The sequence below is a fragment of the Naegleria fowleri genome (genome assembly GCF_008403515.1).
Source record: "Naegleria fowleri strain ATCC 30894 chromosome Unknown tig44, whole genome shotgun sequence".
Taxonomy (NCBI): domain Eukaryota; phylum Heterolobosea; class Eutetramitea; order Acrasida; family Naegleriidae; genus Naegleria; species Naegleria fowleri.
Window position 1 is genome coordinate 463251 of NW_025407976.1, and position 19684 is coordinate 482934.

Here is a 19684-nt window from a genome sequence, read left to right on the forward strand (position 1 = left end):
TGGTGAATAATGGGTTTACTTGGTCTTTGTGAAGCCGATGAGAGCAGCATTTTCTCTGAAGCATTGTCTGCAGATACCGATACCGTACTTGCGGATCAAACCCTTTCTGTTACCGCAAACCTTGCATCTTCTAGCACCCTTGGCGTTGTTCTTTGGGTGAGAGAACCAGATATTTTCGTAGCCCATGTTGTTATTGTTTCACTGTTGGAGAATTAATATTGTCAGTTCCAAAAGACAATCAAACAAAAAAATGACACAAACCTTGAGTGTGATTTTGGCGTATTTTTTTCAAACGAAATTTTCAAGCATGACCAGGTCAACCAAAGATAAAAGTTTACAATGAGAAGACTTGAACCCCACATATGGCTCTTTCAGAGAATTCAATATTACAGACCACATTTCGTTTGTCTCAATTCCTTCATGGTCTCCACTATTTTCTTGTCTAAACTGTTCAACTGATGAAGAAGAGTCAATAGTGGAGTATTTGATGTGCTCACCACAGTGGCGTCAGAGTGGTTCTTGTCTCGTTTGGAATGAAGAGAGTGCCATAGTTCTTCTACTTGCTCGAATTCTGCCAGTAATTGAGAAGCAGCTGTTCGAATGTTTTGCAAAGACTTGATTGTCTCAATAATTTCCTCTTTTGGGGTAATTCTCGGATATGAAGCAAGTGTAAAATCAATTTTCTGTCGAACCAATAAATATTGTTTTAGCTTCTCCAAAAAGGCTGCTCGAGAGGCAAGAAGACATCCAAATTGATTACTCTGAAGAAACACATCAAATGCTTGCCCTCCAAGAGAGGTTGAGATTTTGAGCTTCAGGTGTTCTCCGCTTGGAGTTTTCAACAATGAAGGTGTTGCAAAGTTATTGGAGGATAGTGTGGCCTCTCTACTATCAATAAACGCTGCCCAATCGTCTTGACTCAAGCTCGATATTTCTTCAAGAGGTATTCTCAACATCCTTTCCCAATTCATTGTATATCGATCCTCAAGAGGGTTCATTTTCAACTTAAAGCTGTGTGAAATTGTGCTGGTCAACAATGTATTCAAGTGGTCGAAATAGGGAATGCTTTTGTTCTTGTAATATTTTTGAAATAGGCTACGGAGACGCATTGAAGTGGATCTCATATTATTTGGGGAAGGAACAGACAAGTATGCATGAGACCTTGGGGTTGATTGTTCCAAAGTTGTGTCGAGTAAATCCATCAAGTTAAAACGTTGTTCTTTGAGCACCAGTGAAAAATGGCCTTCTGTTTGATTGAAAGAGAGTATGATGCTGACATTAAATGATGAATGTCCACTGTGGAAAGTGATTGGAATAGTTCTCATCCATGTACTCGTGCTGTCCAAATGGTTAATAGGAAAAGAGTAACACATCAGGTTGTGGTGGTGCCAATCCACTAATACAATAACTACAAGTTGCATTATTGGAGTTGTCACTAGTCCATTATATTGAAAATACTTACTACTCCACTGATTGGTCAACACGAAATCTGTTCCATTATACACACTGCATTCCATTACGGGTTGCATGTCTTCTTTCCGGGTGAAGCATTTGATATTACTCGATATTCTCTTTCCTTGCTCCTTCCACTCATGAAGTAAATGCATGGCTGTATTGAGTGTGTAAATTTCTCTGTTCAAATGTTCTTGTTCCCTTTTGGATGCATCCAATACGGTAAAACTCTCATCCACTTGCTGTATCATATCTCGAATTCCATTTTGTAATCTATTCGGAGCAACAGAGTGACACAACCAGTCGTCAATGGTAGTGTGTGATGGTATTATAATATGTTCAAGATTTCCAGATTTAGTGAATACTGTACATGCTCCTTTTGCTCTCATATGCTTTTTCTTTTCATCCTGAGGCGAGAAGGTTAACCGTGAAAGTGATAATTCTGTATTTGGGAAGGAATGAAAGTGAAAGGGATGATACTTCTTTGCCTTAAATTCATGAAAAACAGAAATGTTTGATTCTGAGGGTATTTCTCTCAGTTCTACAGAGTCAAATAACTTGATAACACTAGATGTCTTGGAGAATGCATCAGTTGATTGGATCTTGTCGTAAATAGTGAAAGAAAATAGGGATCCATTATTGTTTGACACAATCAATTGGTTTTTAACTACTATTGAGGAGGTTATTTTGATATTAATAAAACAAGACCTTTTGATGATTTGCTCTCTATCATGATATAATAACACTATATGTCCTTCATGGCTAATTTGAAGGTTAGAATATTGAACAATAGTTAAATTCTACAAACCTCACACAAATAATTGAGTTGTACCTTTCATTGTCAGTGTTAATGGATATTGATAGTGGAATAATATTTTGGACTGAATTTCTTACAGTCAATATCGTCCTATAACAACTCATTTCAGAAAATCTATCAATAATATTCTTATTGGAAGGAAAGCAAAAAATTGACCCATCTTCACAACCAATCAAGCAAATACAGGATGACATTAGAATAAATTCACTTCCAAAGAGGGCTTGAAAAAATCCTTCAGTGAGGAGGTAACTATTTTGATCTGAGAGTTGGGATATTTTGCTTGTATTGGTTGGATAATAAAGGCATGTCACTCTCGAATGAACCACTGAAGGCGTTTTACAATGAGGAACAAGTTTCAATTCATCTGAGACTTCGTCTTGAAACATCTTGTAGATCTGCATTTTGGAGAACAATAAAATGTGCCTACTACTTCTCTTTGGTTGTTCACCAACAAGGTTTTGGATTACTTCTGGTTCGATGGATTGTATTTGATAAATAGGCTCTGGAAGTTTTTGTAAAACATCAGAGTCCGATATTTCCTTAATAATAATTCCTTCACTGGATGTAAAGTAATCTTTCCAATCTGACGAAAAGCTTTTCACATCGCAAGGATCTACTCTTGAGAAAATGGAAGGTGTTTGCTTGGATGCAGATTGCATTGATTTTCGTTGAGTATTTTTTCTCTTCTTCTCTTTCTTTAAAACTTCAAATAAATAAATATTGGAATCAGAGCAACTTAATATGATAGAAATCTTATTCTTCTTTCTTTGATAAATATGATGACATAGAATCTTTACATCGTTTGAAGCAAATCTTATTATTTGTTTTAATTCGTAATTCACTAGAATATGTATCAATTTATCTGAAAGATGTAAAGCAGTAATAATTTTTTCTGAATCATCTTCATTGGTGATGATTATTGATTGTATCCTGTTGGTGTTGCTTTCTCCGAAACAAAATTGTTGATCTCCTAAATTCGTAGTTATACCATTCCATAATGTCAACTCTCTTTTCACCCTTCGTTCGGGAAAATGTTTTCTCTCACTCTTGTCTTGTTTGTGTGATCCAGCCGGAAGCAAAGCTGGCAAGGACGGTGTTGAAGTGAGATCAAGACTCATTTTTTTGTTTTGCAAATTGTTTGAAACTTCTTGGAAGAGATGGAACAGAAAATGATGACAACATTCTTTTCCATATATAAATGGGCCAATCTCGGCAACAAGATCAAAGCTTCAATTTGTCTATTCGTTGCACATTCTTGCCAGAAACCAAATTCTTCGAATGATCGGACTCCTTCTAACTAGTTTTTTGAGGATCATCTCGCACAAAAAAAATGAAGAGACTGCTTTCCTCGCCTACCTTCATCACAACCACCACCACCAACAACAACAAGTTCGGAAATGTTTGGGCAAAATATGGTTTGCCATTATTGATCACAACAAACTCATTACGAAATAGCGATAAACAAAATATTAGAGAGTTTTCGGGTTGTACAATCTCAATGAAAAAAAAGGGACATGGTGGAGCAGTGGTTAAATCTAAGAAAAAGCGAATACAGCAAAGCTTCTTTGTGGACGGAGATGATGACTTTGTTCTGTTTGAATCCTCTTCACATTATGATGGTGATATTGGAGATGAAAGTGCATTCTTTCATCCCATGATGGGCATGGCTCCAGATTTATTTGACCAAGCATTCCAATATGACAGAGAGCACCAAAATCATGACAGTGTCGCGATTAATTGGCATGAGGAAAAAGATCATCATGAATTGGTTATTACATGTCCTGGACTTACAAAAAAGAGTGCAAAGGCAACGTTTGATAAATCAGATAACAGTATTGTGATAAAAGGAAAATTAAAGCCGATCGCAAGTCATATCGAGAGTGTAACCTTTCACAGAAGAGTTTCACTACCAGATAATGTAAATTTTAATGAAAAGCCATATATTACAGACATTAATGTTGAAAGGTCGGAGTATAGTGACCATGAAGGAATTTGTGTAATCATTGCAAAAACTGGATTTGAGTCAGCTCGTTCTCACGAGAGTACCTCTGAAAGTGACAACTCTATAGATGATGAAATCAACGACATGTTCGAAAGCTCACAACACTTCTCTGAAGAGTCGGAAGATTTACCACATTCTCATGTCAAGGCTAAACCAAAGAAAAAGTCTAAAAAGTCATCCAAGTCATCGAAAAAGACATTCGATGAAGATTTTGTTATTGACGCTCAATTTATTGAGAAATGTGCATAATTTACATTGTATGAATACATTTGTTGGATTTGTTTGAATCATTGAATTAATTATTCTTTTTTCGAAGTAAAGAATACACAACCACAAGTACGCACTTGGCAAGTCCAATAAGCATAAAGCCATGTGACAAACCAAAATAAACCATTCTCAACATTTTTGCTCCCATTGATCCAGAGCCATCGTTTTTTCCTCCGTATGAGCTTGTCGAACCCCAAGTCCTTAATTCCAATTCATGAATGTTTACATTTGGCGATTCTTTCAAGAGTGACAAGAACGAGAAAGCCTTATAACAGAAAGCCAAGAGTGCGAGAATGGCTCCAATTTCGAAAATGATGAATCCTCCATGAAAGATCCCCCTACTCACACTCATTCCCGAAATCATGTATGAAACAAAAAGCATGACCAATAAGGCCAATGGAATGAACACTCCAATCGTAAAGAAGTGTCCATGAATGAGAGTGCCCTGTTGATAGGCATACTCTCCCACTCGGAAATAAGGTACACTCCATTTGGTACTCTCTCGGAACACAAATCCAGAGCACATGGCCAGCAGCATCATGACACCCATAAAGATCAACATGTGTTTGGCGATGGTCAAGTAATATTTAGGGAATCGGATATGGAGAGAAACGAGTTCCTTTTGGGAAGACGATGATGATGGTGGTGGGTTCTTGTTGCGGGTTGTTTCACGAGAAGTAAGTGATGTCGTACGTGTGTTGTTGGTTAAGAGTTGTTGATGCTCTCGATGTTGACGATGATGGGAATGAATGAAGGCTCGATTTTCCTCACTTAAATCCTCCTCCTCCTCCTCTTCATCCTCACTGTGTCCATCCAGGAGAAGCAACGCCGATTGAGAGGCATCATGATCCTTCCGAGAGAGAGGATGATGATGAATGTGGTGTTGGTTTTCGGGTTTGTACTGGGACGATGATGAAACATCAACAATAACCTCAGAGTGTGGTCTATTTGAGGAGTTTTCGGAACTCATGAGCGGCAGCTGAGGAAAAGATGTTGTTGCTTCTTCGGTGGTGGAGGATGAGAGGGATGGTCGTGCAGACATTTATTCGTGTGTGGTGGCGTTTGATCAAATTCTGATTTCGCCGAGAAGGATCGATGCATGTCAACCCAAATAAGGAGATTTTTTCAACTCCCACCAATAAGAAGAGGGACAATAGAGAGAGCATGTCATATGAAACCTTTGCAAGAGGGCAATGAACAGGTTCATGAATTCAAAGACCTGAAAACCCTTAATCTTTTTAAAACTAGACCGCCATTCCCCCTAGTAATACCCTTACATGTCCAAACTCTATTTTCAAAATGACAGTTGAAATGTGCTTTTCATATCCGCTGTTGTTCGTTCGTAGTGAACTCTATTTTGTCAGTTCGAAACCAAAGAACACCTCACCATCAAAGCCAACGACAAAAAATTGACATTTGGCAGCTTTTGTGATGAGTGTTCATTCATCAACAACAACAACAAACCAACTACAAACATCCAACAACAACAACGTTGAGATGTACACACCGATTCAACAACAACAACAACCATTCGAATTGAACGGAATTGATATTTTGCGAATACCTCTACGCTCCATCAAGACGTATGGCATTTCTCAACCTCTCGAGACCTTGATTCCTTCTAGAGAACCAATGGAAAGAGAGACACGACGGCTTGTTACTGATCCAGCTCAAACAATGAATATTCCATCATCATCACCACCATTGAATTCAATACCTTCCATGAAACATCCAATTTCCATTTCCAATTCATCACCACCAACACCACTTACATCATCACAAACAATGAATTCAAGAACAACAGTTGAATCTAACGAAAATCTAATTTCACTCCATCACCCACACTCCACCACGACAAAATTCTCCTCCTCTTCATTGAATACTAGAGCCTCTCATTGGAATATAGATCAAGAGGATGATCATGATGAACAACAACAAGATGGACAACCCATGCTCATCCTCACTCATCAAGTTCATTCCTCCTCCTCCTCCTCCTCCGCAACAACTAGATGCTCAAAAACATGGCGAAAATGTTCTTCTCAATTCTTCGCGTCTCATCAGTGTAGGCGAGTGGCAACCATTGGTCTCTTTCTATTTCACATTCTAATGCAAATGATATTGAATGCACTGTGTGCAGGACAAGCTTTTCTATTTGACAAGTTTTCACTGGTGGGAGTGTTGGTGTTTTTGCCCAAGATTATTATTGGAACCATGATTGTGATAGCCGTTCAGAGAAAACAAACGAGACTACTTCACTTCTTGTTGGGAGCAATGTTGTTGGATTTGATTTATGTCTCCATGTTTTTGGTGATTGTCTATTCAGGAACTCTGAAATTGGGAGGTAATGGAAAGAGATTTTCTGAAGAATTTGAAATGCAAGACCATCATCATCACCACCTTGAAGATACGGTTCATTTACGAGTAGTGGACCCAAGCGGACTGCAGTCTCTTGTGTCAGCAGCAACTTCTGTTGGGGTTCATCATGGGATAGATCAAGAGATCAAACCAAAACCTCCCCAAAATAACAACCCTCCTCAACAGCAACAACAACCTGCAGTTCAGAGTGTGAGAATGGAATATAGCATTGCCATTCAATTGGTGGAGCTTGCAGTGATATTCTTGACATTATTTTGGACCTACAGTTTGGGCTCAGCTTCGTAGCACAAAATAAATTTAAAGTAACTTTGTTTTACTAAGAAACCACTGTTTTTGATTTCATTATGCAATCCAATGTTGTTCACTTTGTATTAAAATTGTACAACAATATGTATATTATACACAAAGTATTTTTAATTCTTCAACAATGCTTTCACGACAGATTCTACTTTAAGGGTTCGTAAATCGGTATAGGTTTGACCCACACCAACAAACACAATGGGATGTCCTGTCTTGTGAACCATAGAAACAGCTGCCCCAACCTTTTCGTCAATGGTATCAAATTTCGTGAGCACAATTCCATCAATCAAGTCCTTAGTTTGTTTTGTGGAATTTTCATTTTGAGCCAAAATCTTGAGTGAAGAATTGAATTTTTGCAATTGATCAATACCATCGTTACCAACCAGAGCTTCACCAACAAAGAGAACGAGGTCTGGTTGATTGACTTGGATAAGTTCGATCAATGACTTCATCAAAGGTTCATTATCCTGCATTCTTCCTGCAGTATCTACCAAGACAATGTCGTACTTGTTCTTCTTGGCATGAGCAATGGCTTCCTTAGCAAGACTGGCTGCGTTCTTTCCATAACCCTTTTGGAATACAGGTACACCTAAACAACGAGCGTGGACTTGCAATTGCTCAACAGCACCTGATCTAAATGTGTCACAAGCGGCAATCAAGCAAGAAAACTCTTTTTGTAACAACCAGTAGCAAATCTTTGATAAGGTAGTACTCTTACCAACTCCGTTCACTCCACAAAATACAATGACATAGGGTCTTCCTTGTTCTCTTGCTGTCGATGCTTCTTTGAGAATATTAATTGTTCTAGTTGGTGTAAGGATTCTTGTGAGGGTTTCTGCTAACACCTTTGTGACTTCGGATTTAACTGACGAAAATGTTCCTAATTTTTTACCAACTAAACCTTCTGACACGGAATCACAAATACTGACAGCAATTTCTTGGGCGACGTTTTTCTTCATCAATGATTGCTTGAATTCTTCCATTACCGGATCGAGATCCTCTTTTGTGAGAGTTCTGCCATTTGTCAAGCTGGAGAAGAATGATGTAAAAATGTTTCCTTTCTTTGGTGCTGCTTCCTCTTCTTCTTCCTCAGAGCTTTCTGGCTCTAAATCTGCATCGATATCTGTTTGTTGATTTGGATTTGGCAAATATTTGTCTTTGTGACGCTGGAGCTCGTCATCTTCATTTTCAGCTTTACGTGAAAAGTCAATTTTTCCTTCCTTCTTCTTGTTGTAAGTTGTATCAAAGGTATCCCAAGTAGTTGCCTCCTTCTTAGTTTTTGTTTTTGTGGCTACTGGAACCGTATCCTCTGGAGAGTCTACTTTCTTTGAAGACTTCTTTGGGCCATTCTTTACCTTACTTAACCGTTTCTTCATTTTCTCTATATTAGCCAACACAGTCTCGTTCATACCGCCATTAGATGCTTTCTGGCTCGAGCTAGATTTGTGCTCGTCCTCGTCACTTTCATCAGATTCCGAAGCTGGAGTGACAGGTTTAGCAGATGGTTTATCCTTCTTCTTCTTTTCATATTTGTTTGTTGGTGTTTTTGGTGAGTTGGCGGCATTTTGTAACAATTCTTCTCCTTGCATGATTTGTTTTTCAATAAATGTTGTCTTTTTGTCAGATTCATCCTCATCATCATTTTTCTTATCTTCCTTCTTTTTATATTGCTTAATGAGAAGTCCTTCTTTTTGTAATTGTTTTTCTTCTCGGGATCTTTCTTCAAGCATGTCAACAATCTTGGTATATTCTTTATCGAAATTAAATTCAACATTGCTCAGAGATGGCATTCCCTTTCCGATTCCTTTAGCTTCTTGCAAAGTCTTTTTGAAGGTGGAAACAAACTTTTGTTTCACTGTTTCTAAAAGGGTGTCAATGAAAATAATTTGAATAGAGATTGAATGAATTGCAACGAAGATCAATTCAAATTCATTTTCTTGAACCCAAGTTAACAAGTATTCATTGTGATAGGTAAATTTCTTTTCCGAAAGACGATCTTCTAACAAGATTGAGCGAATCAACTCATTGATCGGATTTCCATTCAACTGAAATCCAGTATGGCTCCACAAAACCAATCCTCCTTTAGTAAGAACGGTAAAATTATCAATCATTGTTATTCTACACTGGTAATATCTATTACTCGGATAATATCAATGTTGCTGGAAAAGATGAAGAGAACACGTCCGACTTGAGAAAAATCACTCTTCGGGATTATGTGGTTAGAGCTTTTTTTTTGAAAATGAATTGGTTTTCGTTTTTTGAAGGTGCGCATCGTGGCAAGGGAAGATTGAAGTGATGTCATCATGAACAAATGGACTTTGAACCTTGGTTTTGAGATAATTGGGTATTTCCGAATGAATCCGTTACGAACCGAAAGAAGCAAGGTTCCCCACAAACTGGCAGATCTGACAACCAAATACGATGTTTAAGTCCAAAACTCTGAAAGGAACAACAGTGTTGACGTCAGGAATAGAAGACTACTATATCCAGAGTGAGGTTGGTATCGAATGAAGTACGTTAAATGTTGTTGCTTTAGCAAACAAAAAAATTGAACACTATTATGCCATCTGCGCAGTATGTAGAAAATTTGAGAAATCGATCACTCGTAAACGCACTTAAAGCTCGCACAGATCTTTCTTTGACTTGTTTATGTGGATACAAGTCAGATCGCAGGGATCGTATTGTGACTCATCTTATCTCACACATGAGTGAGTTAAACAAAACAAGAATTCTAAATGGGTCCGTCATAACCTTCTTCAACACTCCTCTCGAGAAATTAATTCAAGGACAGTTTCTACTCAAGATGTGTTATTACCAATCGAAGAGCAATCTCGACGAATGGACATTCAAGGCATAAATGTGGTTGCAGCTACACTTACCCCGCAAAAAAATAATCGCACCGAATACCACTCCCACTACATTTTGAATTTATTTCGAGCACTCAAGGAAACTCACATACCAATCCGAAAACTCGAAATTTGTAATAATGCTTTCCAACACGTATTCTTTGGAAAAAAGATATTAGATGTGCCATCGGATAGCTGTCTTTCAAGACACATGAAAGCCATTTCCCGAGCCATAGATGAAATTATTAATGATAAATTACGACATGCTCCAGGGAAAATTACTCGTATGATTGATGAAAGTGATGGTTTTGTGTCTATATTTTATAACATGATTGAACATTTGAATGAAGAGGAATTGGAAATAATTTCAGAACAATACACCATGTTGCTCAGAAAACAGCTACGTAGTCAAGAAGACACTCGTAAAATGTATCAACTTGAGCGTCAATTGAAACTCAAGTACAAAAGGACAACCATTTGCTCAAAAATTCAACCCATGTTAAATCAAACAGCACAGACCTTATTTGAAACTGTGAAACAAGCTGAGAGTGGATGGAATGGCCGTCGTGTTGACTTTATGATGTCCGATAATGGGGCGAATGTGATTGCAGTTGCCAAGCCAACCATGCTCAACGTAACACTGATTACTTGTTGTGGCCATAATTTGAATTTGGTATACAAACACTTTATTACATGCTATAAGGACTTTGAAAGACATGTTGGAAAGGTGGTTCGAAAGCTACGATCGGATTGGAAATCGTTACGCTGGTTGGTGACTATTTTGAAATTCGATTTTCAATTTGTTGAAAATTATTTTAATTCACAAGATGGTACTATTATTATTGATGACCTTAATAATTTTAATGATGTAATGAAGCCTCCCTTACCAGTGTCCACTCGATGGCAAAGCGTGTCACGTGCTGCTGTATTTATTTTAGATCATTTAGAACCAATTTATAGAGCAGAGATTGAATGGGGTATTGACAAACGAGATGAGAACATTCAAGCAACTTGGTCCGATGTGTTGGATATACTTGAGAATGAGGATTTTTTAGAAGACCTACAAGTCAACAAAATATTTTATGAACAATTTTTAGAGCCATCTTTTAAAGAATTGAGAACTAATAATACTATGGAGTTTTTATTGGAATATATCAACTCTTGGAACTCCATACGTCTTGAACAATTACAAGCACCAGACAACGTCGATCATACTCTATTCAATAGAGCTCGAGGGGAGGGTGTGAAAGAATTGGAAAAGATTATGGGTGATTATGAAGATTATTCCTTTACCTATGCTAGCGCTTTATTGCATCCACAATTAAGTAGGATGACTTCCAGAAAATTATTCGAATTTAGCCAAGATGAGAGAAGTAAGTGGGGATTTTCAGATCGATTATTAACATCGATACAAAATGGAACACATACCCTGATCGACTCACCAGATGCACTGAAACGATGGGTTGAAAATTTTGGTTCAATTGAATTGGACAATGAAAAGGTTGAAAGTAGATTTTCATACTTCAACTTGGATACCATTGCCAATCGAAAGGATCGAGAAGCTTATTTGAAAATTATATTGAATGACATTGATTTGTGGTATCATGAACTTAACAACAACAATTCCAGATATTTTTCCATTTACAAGGATACAGTGAAAGACATTAATACAGAAGATCGTACTTCCCGGCCAAAGGTTGCAACTTACGCCCAAGCATTGACGAATATTAGATCAGAAATTAAAAGAAGACAGCAAGATGAACGAAGATTTGACAATGAAGAATGCATCAATGCCATTCTCTATTTATTTAGAGCGTACAATGCACTCCATATCGGTGATGCATTTGAAACGGTCAACATTGGTACAAGTTCCAACCGTTGGTTGACCACTCAAAATTTGCAAAATATTTTGGAATTTCTCGTCTCAAAGAATTATTTAGAATATAATGATATAGCACCCAATAGCCCAGGCTTAGCTGGTGTCATCTATGTGTTCACTAACCCAAAAGTAAGGCAAGCGATTGGATTATTTGTAGAGCAACAAGTACTTTCAAATTTCACAGAATTTGCCCCAACGTCTCATCGGATTGAGTAGCTGTAGGAAATTTATTGCCAGAGGAAGATAACATGTCCACTCATACCAACTTAAGTACACACCAAGATCATAGTATGGATATGTTTGACGATCGATTGATAATACTTTCTCAACCAAGAACGGCTCGAGTAACAACATCAGGAAGAGTGTTAAGTGAAACATCATTTGCTCGTTCCTGTCGATTCATACCATACACTGTGAGGTCAACTGAGACACAACAAAATCATTCACAACAGCAACGTACAACAATTAGAAATTCTTTACAACAACATGCCAACACATATCATCAAAGCCAAGCTAGTAATATTTCAGAATCACCAACAAGTCATAATTCACAACTACAAACTATTGATAACAATTCACAACAACAAACAATCAACAGTAATTCACAACACTTTTCAACCATATCATATAATTCACAATTTCAATGTAATGGTGGTCATGACGATGATGGTTGGCCAATGTTATAACCATCCCAAAAGAATGTGGGGAACCCTGGAAAGAAGACAATCTACTCAATGACTCACGCAAATTCTTTTCAAATCTCTCGCTCAAGCTTGAAATGCGGCTTAACTTGTTCCCATCATCATCACCAGGTTGAATGAATAAATTGAATAATTCTTGATGATAAAAAATGACCATCAAACCTTTAAATCTTCACGCACACTTGAAGCCAATCTCTTGGCTCAAATTCAGCAGAGAAGGAGACTTGTTGTTTGTTGCCTCGAAAGACCAATCAGTCTCTGTATGGTATACAAACAATGGACAATTACTTGGTACTTTTAAAATATCCGGTGCTGTGAATTGTATTGATGTCAATGCTTCATCAACAAGATTGTTGTGCGCTTCTGCCGATATGAAAGTAACAATGTGGGACGTTCAAACTGGTACTTTGTTATTGTCTGTGGAGTTTCAAACTCCTGTAAGAGTTGTTCAATTCAGCGATGATGATAAACAATTCTTGTGTGTTACCGATGCTTCCTTCAAACAAACACCTTCTGTTCAAATCTTTAGATTACCAGAAGAAGGAATCGAATCAAAGCCTGGAAAATTAATTCCATCAGCCAAGATTGAACAAAAGGAGAAAATTACAGCAGCAGCTTGGGGACCTTTAAATAAGACCATTATTTGTGGATTTGAGGACGGAACTATTAGAATGTTTGATGCAACAAATGGTAAACTGATCGGACAAACAAAGGAGCACACAGGTTCTGTAGTAAGATTGGCCTTTTCAAAGGACAAAATGTTGTTCATATCTGCCTCCCAAGATAAGACTGCAAAACTCTTTGAAACTCAAACCCTCGAACTTTTAAAGGTTTACAAACACACAGAGCCCGTCAACACTGCTGCTATTTCCCCAATCAAACGCCATATTATTTTAGGAGGTGGTACTGCAGCTCAAGATGTCACAACTACTGCAAAGAAACAAACATACTTTGACACTCACTTTTTCCATATGGTATTTGAAGAAGAATTAGGTACAGTGAGAGGCCATTTCGGTCCTATCCACTTTTTGACCTTTTCACCAGATGGCAAGACCTTTGCATCTGGAGGAGAAGACGGTTTCGTAAGGTTATATAACTTGGACAGACAATACTTGACCATGGACGATAGCCCAGAGGCCAACTTGGACGAAGAGTAAGGTTTTCGCATTTCTTCAACACTATAATAAATTAATTTTAATAACTTTATTTCAAATGAATCGACTATTCCTAATATTATTTTCTATTGTTTGGTTTAATTCAACACATGAAGATGAAAATATCATTCCCTATTGTCATTATTATTCGGCGCCGTAACAATAACTACGTGATTGCGCTTGTGCACAACACACTCCTTCCAATCAGACCTTTTTAAGGGCATCCTTAAGATTTGGATCACTCTCAACAAGACGTTTGAATCTTCTAGCCATGTTCGTAATTTCCTCAACAGTAAAATCTTGCGAGCGTTTAGAGAGAGCTGCTTGTACAGCTTCCATGTTTTTAGATCCACCCTCCACAGCACCTGCAGCAATATAAGCTGATTGTTTGGGTGTAAAGCGCATTCCAAGATTTGTGGAAAGTTGTTTTCTCTTGCTACTGAAAATAATCCTACAAAATTGTTCCAAGTCTTCGAATTGTACAAGTGAGGTATCAATGAGAGGTGTTGTTTTAGGAATTAAACGCATGACGCTTGCATCGACCTCTGGAGCCGGTACAAAGCTTTTTGCTTTCACAACAAACATGTGTTCCACATCACATAGACTCTGTGAAGAGACACTGATACGACCAAATTCCTTAGTGGAAGGTTTGGCACTCATTCTTAACCCCACTTCCTTTTGAAACATTAAAATCATGGGTATTCTTCTTCCGAAAGCAAACGCTCCCGTACAATTTGCACAATCTCTTAACCAGTTAATTAATAACGGTGTGGCAATTCCGAATGGTAAATTTCCAATAAATACAGTATTTGCAATTTCTTCATGATTTACAATCTTTTCTTCAGGTTCTAAAAAGTGATCCATTAATTTGTATTGATCCACTTTTAATATATCTCCTTGTACAATATGCATCTTGTCTTCCTCTACAGACTGTTGAAGATTTTGCAAAGCAGGCATAAATCGTTCATCCTTTTCCACAACAATTAATCGTTTCGGATTTGCTTGCAAAATGGACCGGGTTAAACTTCCGGGTCCAGGACCAATTTCCACCACTGTTTTTTTTGAGATATCACCACACACTTTCACTATTTTATCTGTTACATGCAGATTGAGTAGAAAGTTTTGGGAGAGTTGTTTGCTCGCTTGCAGACCATACAGCTTCAAAATTTCTCGGAGGGAAGGAAGAGGAGGAAGTTTGGATTGGACTTGTCGAGAGGTCATTTTTTTTGAAGAAAATCATGATGAGGGTCAGATACAGAGACACTTCATTAAACTTTAAAAGCGAGTCTTCTCCGATATGAAGGCTGAAATTGAGGAAGAGTGAAAACTTCAATTTCCGAATAAAAGTCTACCGACGACGGGACTCGAACCCACGACCCCAGGATTAGAAGTCCTGTGCTCTATCCAACTGAGCTACGACGGCTTCGAACAGTATTTTTATAAGCTCTTTTGAATTCAAAAAGTATTGGAACAAAGTTGTCTCAAAATAGCAATCTGGTTCCAACTTGTTCAAGGCCAAATTTCATTGTTGCACCTCAATGATATGATAAAAACATTCAATCAACATTTGGGTGATATCAGGTATTGTTTTTAAGCGGACTTGTTTAGCTACCAAAAAAATGCTTTTTCGACCTTTCTTCTCTCTCAAGCAAACCACGCAGACATTCAAAGCAGCAAGCCACTATGGTGGCTTGTTGTCCATGTTTGCACCATCATCGTGCGTGCAAAAAACCATTCATCATCAGCACCACACCAACCCTGCAGCTCTCATCATGATCGGACAAACTAGTAATTTATTATTTTCATCAAATACAACATCCTCTTCTACCAAAAGTTATCATTCCTCCTTGCTCATGAGATCAACTCAACAAGAGGAAAATGAAGATGAAGATGTCTATCTTGACCGTGTTGCTGCTGAGCTTGATATTCAATGGACTTCTTATTTCAAAGCTAGATCTCTAAATAGAAAATCGGCCGATCGACTCCGAAGAGGTAGACAGCTTCTTGTTGCATCTCCAGAAGATCTTGGAATTGAAGAAATGGTAAAACCAATTAATTATGAAATTCCTGATCATTTTACTCACTATCGATTGATTCGTATTTCGGATGGAACCATGATTGGTGAAAAGGTCCCAAGAGCCGAAGCCGAAGCAATTGCCTCAAACGAGTCATTGGATTTAATTCTCGTTGTTGACACTGTGAATCCTCCTATTGTAAAATTGGGTGATTATGTTGTCTTTTTAAAACGTGCCATTATAAAAGATAAACTTGGAGAATTAAAGGAATTGGAAAAACAATTGGAAGAAAAGAAAATCAAGGAAATTAGATTTTCTGGAGCTATTGAAGAGCATGATTTGGACGTCAAGATGAAGAAAACTGTCAAATTTTTACTTTCTGGAAAGAAAGTCAGAATTCTTTGTTTCCGTGTTGAAAAGGAAGAGGAAGCTTTCCAATTATTGAAAGATTTCATGAGCAAAGTTCGTGCAAAAATTGCCAATGATCTTCCTGGCATGGATGTTAAAAAGATTCTCGAAGAGGAAAAACCATTCAAGCAGAAAAACGAATATCTTTTCAATGTCAAGATTAAGGACGATGCTTTAGCAAAAATTAAGAAGATAACTGCTGCATCTAAGGATGCAGAGTAATCATGCAATGTAACCTTCTTGTACAACAATTTAAATGTAGATAAGATGATTGTGTAGGTTGATATGGTTGAAACAAATACTTATTATGATGAAATAGTAAAGGTGGGTCAATTTTATTTTAATGTTGTTGCTTTACATTGGAGGTGTGTGAACACTTCTACTGTAATTGATACGAAATGACATATTCAGGATAGACCACATCCTTATCATAGAAAATATATTCTCTATATTCAACAGCACTATCAGGAACATCTTTTCTCGAAAGAGCAATCACAGAATCCTTATTCAGTGGTGGCTCCTTGGCATATCGCATGGCCACCTTTGTAAAATAAGGATCTCCAATCAATGCTCGACATAAAAATAATTTCTTCTCACACACCTTACAAGAGGCACTGTCATGCAATTTGCATTTCGAGTACTGATTCGATTTTGAACTCAAATCTGCCAAATACACACCCAACCCAAACATTCCATCAAATTTTGATTTTCTTGGATCGAAACCCTTCTCAATGATGGTGTCAACCACCGATTCAGGACATCCATGAAATAAATACAATTCAATGTCCTTCTTTTCATGAGCATATTCTTGTTGTTTCAAAAAGTATTTGAGATAGAGCTTGGCATTTTGAATTCTTGTAATGGAGCTTTTGAGATAATGCGAAAACTCTCCTCCTACATTTCCTTTGTGTTTTTGAATGGTAGAATTCATCCATTGTTTCACATTTCTATATTCGGTCGAGTTTGGTGTCACAGGAACTGTTCGTGTGGAGAAATCATTCATTGATTCCCAGTAACTAGGAAATGGAATATGAAATTCTAACATGGAGCCTTGTATAAAATCATCCACTGGTGTTTGTAATGAAAATTTGACATGTTTCCTCCAATATTCAGGTGTATTCAATTCCGAATTCACTTTCGTAATTTCATCATGATCCAACTCCACTGGTTGATGTGATTTGGATGAAAGAAGAGATTTAGAAATGGCTTTACTTTCACGAGTGGCCATTTCGATTTGTATCTCTTCCAATTGTTCTTGCAAAATTTCATTAATATGAGTGGCCAACACCTCAAAATCCACTCTCTCTTGAGAATTCCCAACGTTGAATTCTTGTTCCTTTTCTCTGAACACATTTCGAATACATTTAAAATATAAATTCAAATATTTCTCACTGAAACATGAATCTATGTTAATGGAGAGTTCATTTCTGGGTAGATGAGATGCAATGTCATGAGTGGTGATGAATAGTTAAGGATTGCCTTGAACTGTCGTTGTGTAATTGCTGTTCAATAATTTCGTTGTGTCGTCATTTTGATTTCTCATGACACAAACTTTTTTGAGTTGAAACAACACGCAGAGTGGTTGACATTCAGATTTGTTGTTATGATGGTTTCTTCTTTGTGGAAGGACAAGAGCTTGATCGACGCCAGAGTCAGAGTTTTTTGTACACAAAGTTCGAAAAGTAAAAATTTGGAGTTGATTTTGGAAAGATCGGTGGTTTCTTTCAATTTTTGAGAAAGAGATTGCCGAGAGAGGTCGCTTTGGGAGATGGGCTCCGATAAAGAGAGAAAATGAATGACTGGGTTTTGAATCATTTTTTTTGAAAGAATGGGAATTCTATTTTCGTTCTTGAACGATTCTGACAAGTGGCATTAGCGATTCCTCTATTTGATTTTCAACATTGAATAATTGAAGGAAAGGTTGGAACCCTCACCTCTTGACGTACCTGCCACTTGTCACTCCTCTCTCTTGATTCTCAACCATTCATAAAAAATTGTCCTATCGAAACATTCATCATGGCCCTCTCCAATAAACTCTCCACTCTCTACCAACTCTTCTCTTTCATTCCACTTGTTTTCTCTCTCATCTTCACCACACTCACTCTCAAATTTTTAGCCACACTCGTCCGAGGAACGAATTCCACTTTGGAACATCAACACATTTTGGCCATTCTCTTCATGAATCTCCTCGTCTTGTTCGAGATTGTACTTGTCGTATGTTGGGGCCTTTCATTCATTGGAAACACTTTTCGGAGCAGTGATTGTCTATATTGGAAGTTATTTTCTATTTTATGGAAATTTATTGGAAGAGAATACTACCAATAGTGGTAGTAGTAGTGGTGGTGGAACAATCTCGTGGGAAAAGATGGAAGTTCTTCCACTGATGGTGGCACTTGCTCATGAAGCATTTTGTGTGTTGTGTTGTGGAATTTCGATTTGGAATGTGGTGTTTGTGTGGAGAGAGTGTCAAAGAAATGTATCTTTTGGAGAAGATGCTTCTGAAGTGAGTCCTCATGTTCGATTGGAGGAAGAGGAAGATTAGAAGATGAAAATAATAGATGATCGTTTTTTGTGTTTGACAACCATTCGCTCACTCCCTTAAGGACCTTTTGAATTCAAAACTTTTTCAAAGATGAAATATTTTCGGAGTCAGCACGACAAATTGCACAATGACATGTCCAATAGGTGTGTGTATCACTAAGGACAGAGAAAGGTTACCACCACTTCCTCAGCAGCAGATTACATTCGAGTAAGGAAGGTGGTTGAAGTATTTGTATGGGACGCATTCCCAAAGTGTAAATTCTCTCGACTGACCATTTTCCATGCAATTACATTCGTCAGTGACATTCTTCAACTCACAGTGTGATCTATGGTCATACTTCAATTCTTCTTTTCTATCCTTTCGTTTGAATTATATAAACACTTCTTTGTAAAACGAATTTTCAAACAAAAAATGCTCAAAACAACAACAACCGACAACAAGCTTAATGATGTACTGGATCGATTGCTTGTAGGAACTTCTGTGATACTTATGGGCGGATTTGTATGCCTGCTTGTATCACTAATTTCATCTTCGGAACCAGTTCTTTCTATATTTATTCAATCCTTGATGAGCAGTTTGATGACTCATTTGAAATACTATGTGGCCATTAATATTCCGTATTTAATTTTTGAAATTTTGAGCAATTTATGTATTTCGGGATGGTTCAAAAAGACTGAAAAGTTTTTCTTGCACTTGAATCCTTTGATTTTATATTCATTTGTGATTTCATTTATTTGCTCGATTGGAGTTATTCCTATGAGAATGCTCTTGAAATTTTAAATTGTATTTTAAAAAGAAGTGGCTTTGGTCACAATAAACCAAACACAAAATTGACATAATAGGAGACTACAAATCAATTTTACAAAGACACAACTCATGCATGATTTTACATAGATTTTTATGTTTTATTACATTGGAATTTGAT

General features: G+C 37.4%; 13 protein-coding genes across 13 annotated transcripts; 7 read left to right on the top strand and 6 right to left on the bottom strand.

Annotated features, from left to right (window-relative positions):
• Positions 1-95: 95 nt before the first annotated feature.
• FDP41_005530 (uncharacterized protein) lies at positions 96-362 on the bottom strand (the record flags this gene model as incomplete). The annotated part of the gene is made up of 2 exons (XM_044709065.1): positions 96-201; positions 262-362. The coding sequence occupies 2 exons, from the start codon at positions 360-362 to the stop codon at positions 96-98; spliced, it is 207 nt and encodes a 68-aa protein (XP_044560249.1).
• Positions 363-386: 24 nt separating this feature from the next.
• On the bottom strand, positions 387-3387 carry FDP41_005531 (uncharacterized protein; the record flags this gene model as incomplete). The annotated part of the gene is made up of 2 exons (XM_044709066.1): positions 387-2214; positions 2261-3387. 2 exons carry the CDS (start codon positions 3385-3387, stop codon positions 387-389), a joined length of 2955 nt encoding a protein of 984 aa, XP_044560250.1.
• A 212-nt stretch (positions 3388-3599) lies between these two features.
• FDP41_005532 (uncharacterized protein) lies at positions 3600-4520 on the top strand (the record flags this gene model as incomplete). The annotated part of the gene is made up of 1 exon (XM_044709067.1): positions 3600-4520. The coding sequence occupies one exon, from the start codon at positions 3600-3602 to the stop codon at positions 4518-4520; it is 921 nt and encodes a 306-aa protein (XP_044560251.1).
• A 46-nt stretch (positions 4521-4566) lies between these two features.
• Positions 4567-5580, bottom strand: FDP41_005533 (uncharacterized protein; the record flags this gene model as incomplete). Its single annotated transcript, XM_044709068.1, has 1 exon — positions 4567-5580. The coding sequence occupies one exon, from the start codon at positions 5578-5580 to the stop codon at positions 4567-4569; it is 1014 nt and encodes a 337-aa protein (XP_044560252.1).
• A 455-nt stretch (positions 5581-6035) lies between these two features.
• Positions 6036-7199, top strand: FDP41_005534 (uncharacterized protein; the record flags this gene model as incomplete). Its single annotated transcript, XM_044709069.1, has 1 exon — positions 6036-7199. One exon carries the CDS (start codon positions 6036-6038, stop codon positions 7197-7199), a length of 1164 nt encoding a protein of 387 aa, XP_044560253.1.
• Positions 7200-7327: 128 nt separating this feature from the next.
• FDP41_005535 (uncharacterized protein) lies at positions 7328-9325 on the bottom strand (the record flags this gene model as incomplete). Its single annotated transcript, XM_044709070.1, has 1 exon — positions 7328-9325. One exon carries the CDS (start codon positions 9323-9325, stop codon positions 7328-7330), a length of 1998 nt encoding a protein of 665 aa, XP_044560254.1.
• Positions 9326-10271: 946 nt separating this feature from the next.
• Positions 10272-12155, top strand: FDP41_005536 (uncharacterized protein; the record flags this gene model as incomplete). Its single annotated transcript, XM_044709071.1, has 1 exon — positions 10272-12155. The coding sequence occupies one exon, from the start codon at positions 10272-10274 to the stop codon at positions 12153-12155; it is 1884 nt and encodes a 627-aa protein (XP_044560255.1).
• Positions 12156-12187: 32 nt separating this feature from the next.
• Positions 12188-12625, top strand: FDP41_005537 (uncharacterized protein; the record flags this gene model as incomplete). Its single annotated transcript, XM_044709072.1, has 1 exon — positions 12188-12625. The coding sequence occupies one exon, from the start codon at positions 12188-12190 to the stop codon at positions 12623-12625; it is 438 nt and encodes a 145-aa protein (XP_044560256.1).
• A 164-nt stretch (positions 12626-12789) lies between these two features.
• On the top strand, positions 12790-13797 carry FDP41_005538 (uncharacterized protein; the record flags this gene model as incomplete). The annotated part of the gene is made up of 1 exon (XM_044709073.1): positions 12790-13797. The coding sequence occupies one exon, from the start codon at positions 12790-12792 to the stop codon at positions 13795-13797; it is 1008 nt and encodes a 335-aa protein (XP_044560257.1).
• Positions 13798-13998: 201 nt separating this feature from the next.
• On the bottom strand, positions 13999-15015 carry FDP41_005539 (uncharacterized protein; the record flags this gene model as incomplete). Its single annotated transcript, XM_044709074.1, has 1 exon — positions 13999-15015. The coding sequence occupies one exon, from the start codon at positions 15013-15015 to the stop codon at positions 13999-14001; it is 1017 nt and encodes a 338-aa protein (XP_044560258.1).
• A 398-nt stretch (positions 15016-15413) lies between these two features.
• On the top strand, positions 15414-16439 carry FDP41_005540 (uncharacterized protein; the record flags this gene model as incomplete). The annotated part of the gene is made up of 1 exon (XM_044709076.1): positions 15414-16439. One exon carries the CDS (start codon positions 15414-15416, stop codon positions 16437-16439), a length of 1026 nt encoding a protein of 341 aa, XP_044560259.1.
• Positions 16440-16596: 157 nt separating this feature from the next.
• On the bottom strand, positions 16597-17445 carry FDP41_005541 (uncharacterized protein; the record flags this gene model as incomplete). The annotated part of the gene is made up of 1 exon (XM_044709077.1): positions 16597-17445. One exon carries the CDS (start codon positions 17443-17445, stop codon positions 16597-16599), a length of 849 nt encoding a protein of 282 aa, XP_044560260.1.
• A 1725-nt stretch (positions 17446-19170) lies between these two features.
• FDP41_005542 (uncharacterized protein) lies at positions 19171-19539 on the top strand (the record flags this gene model as incomplete). Its single annotated transcript, XM_044709078.1, has 1 exon — positions 19171-19539. The coding sequence occupies one exon, from the start codon at positions 19171-19173 to the stop codon at positions 19537-19539; it is 369 nt and encodes a 122-aa protein (XP_044560261.1).
• Between the last annotated feature and the right edge of the window lie 145 nt (positions 19540-19684).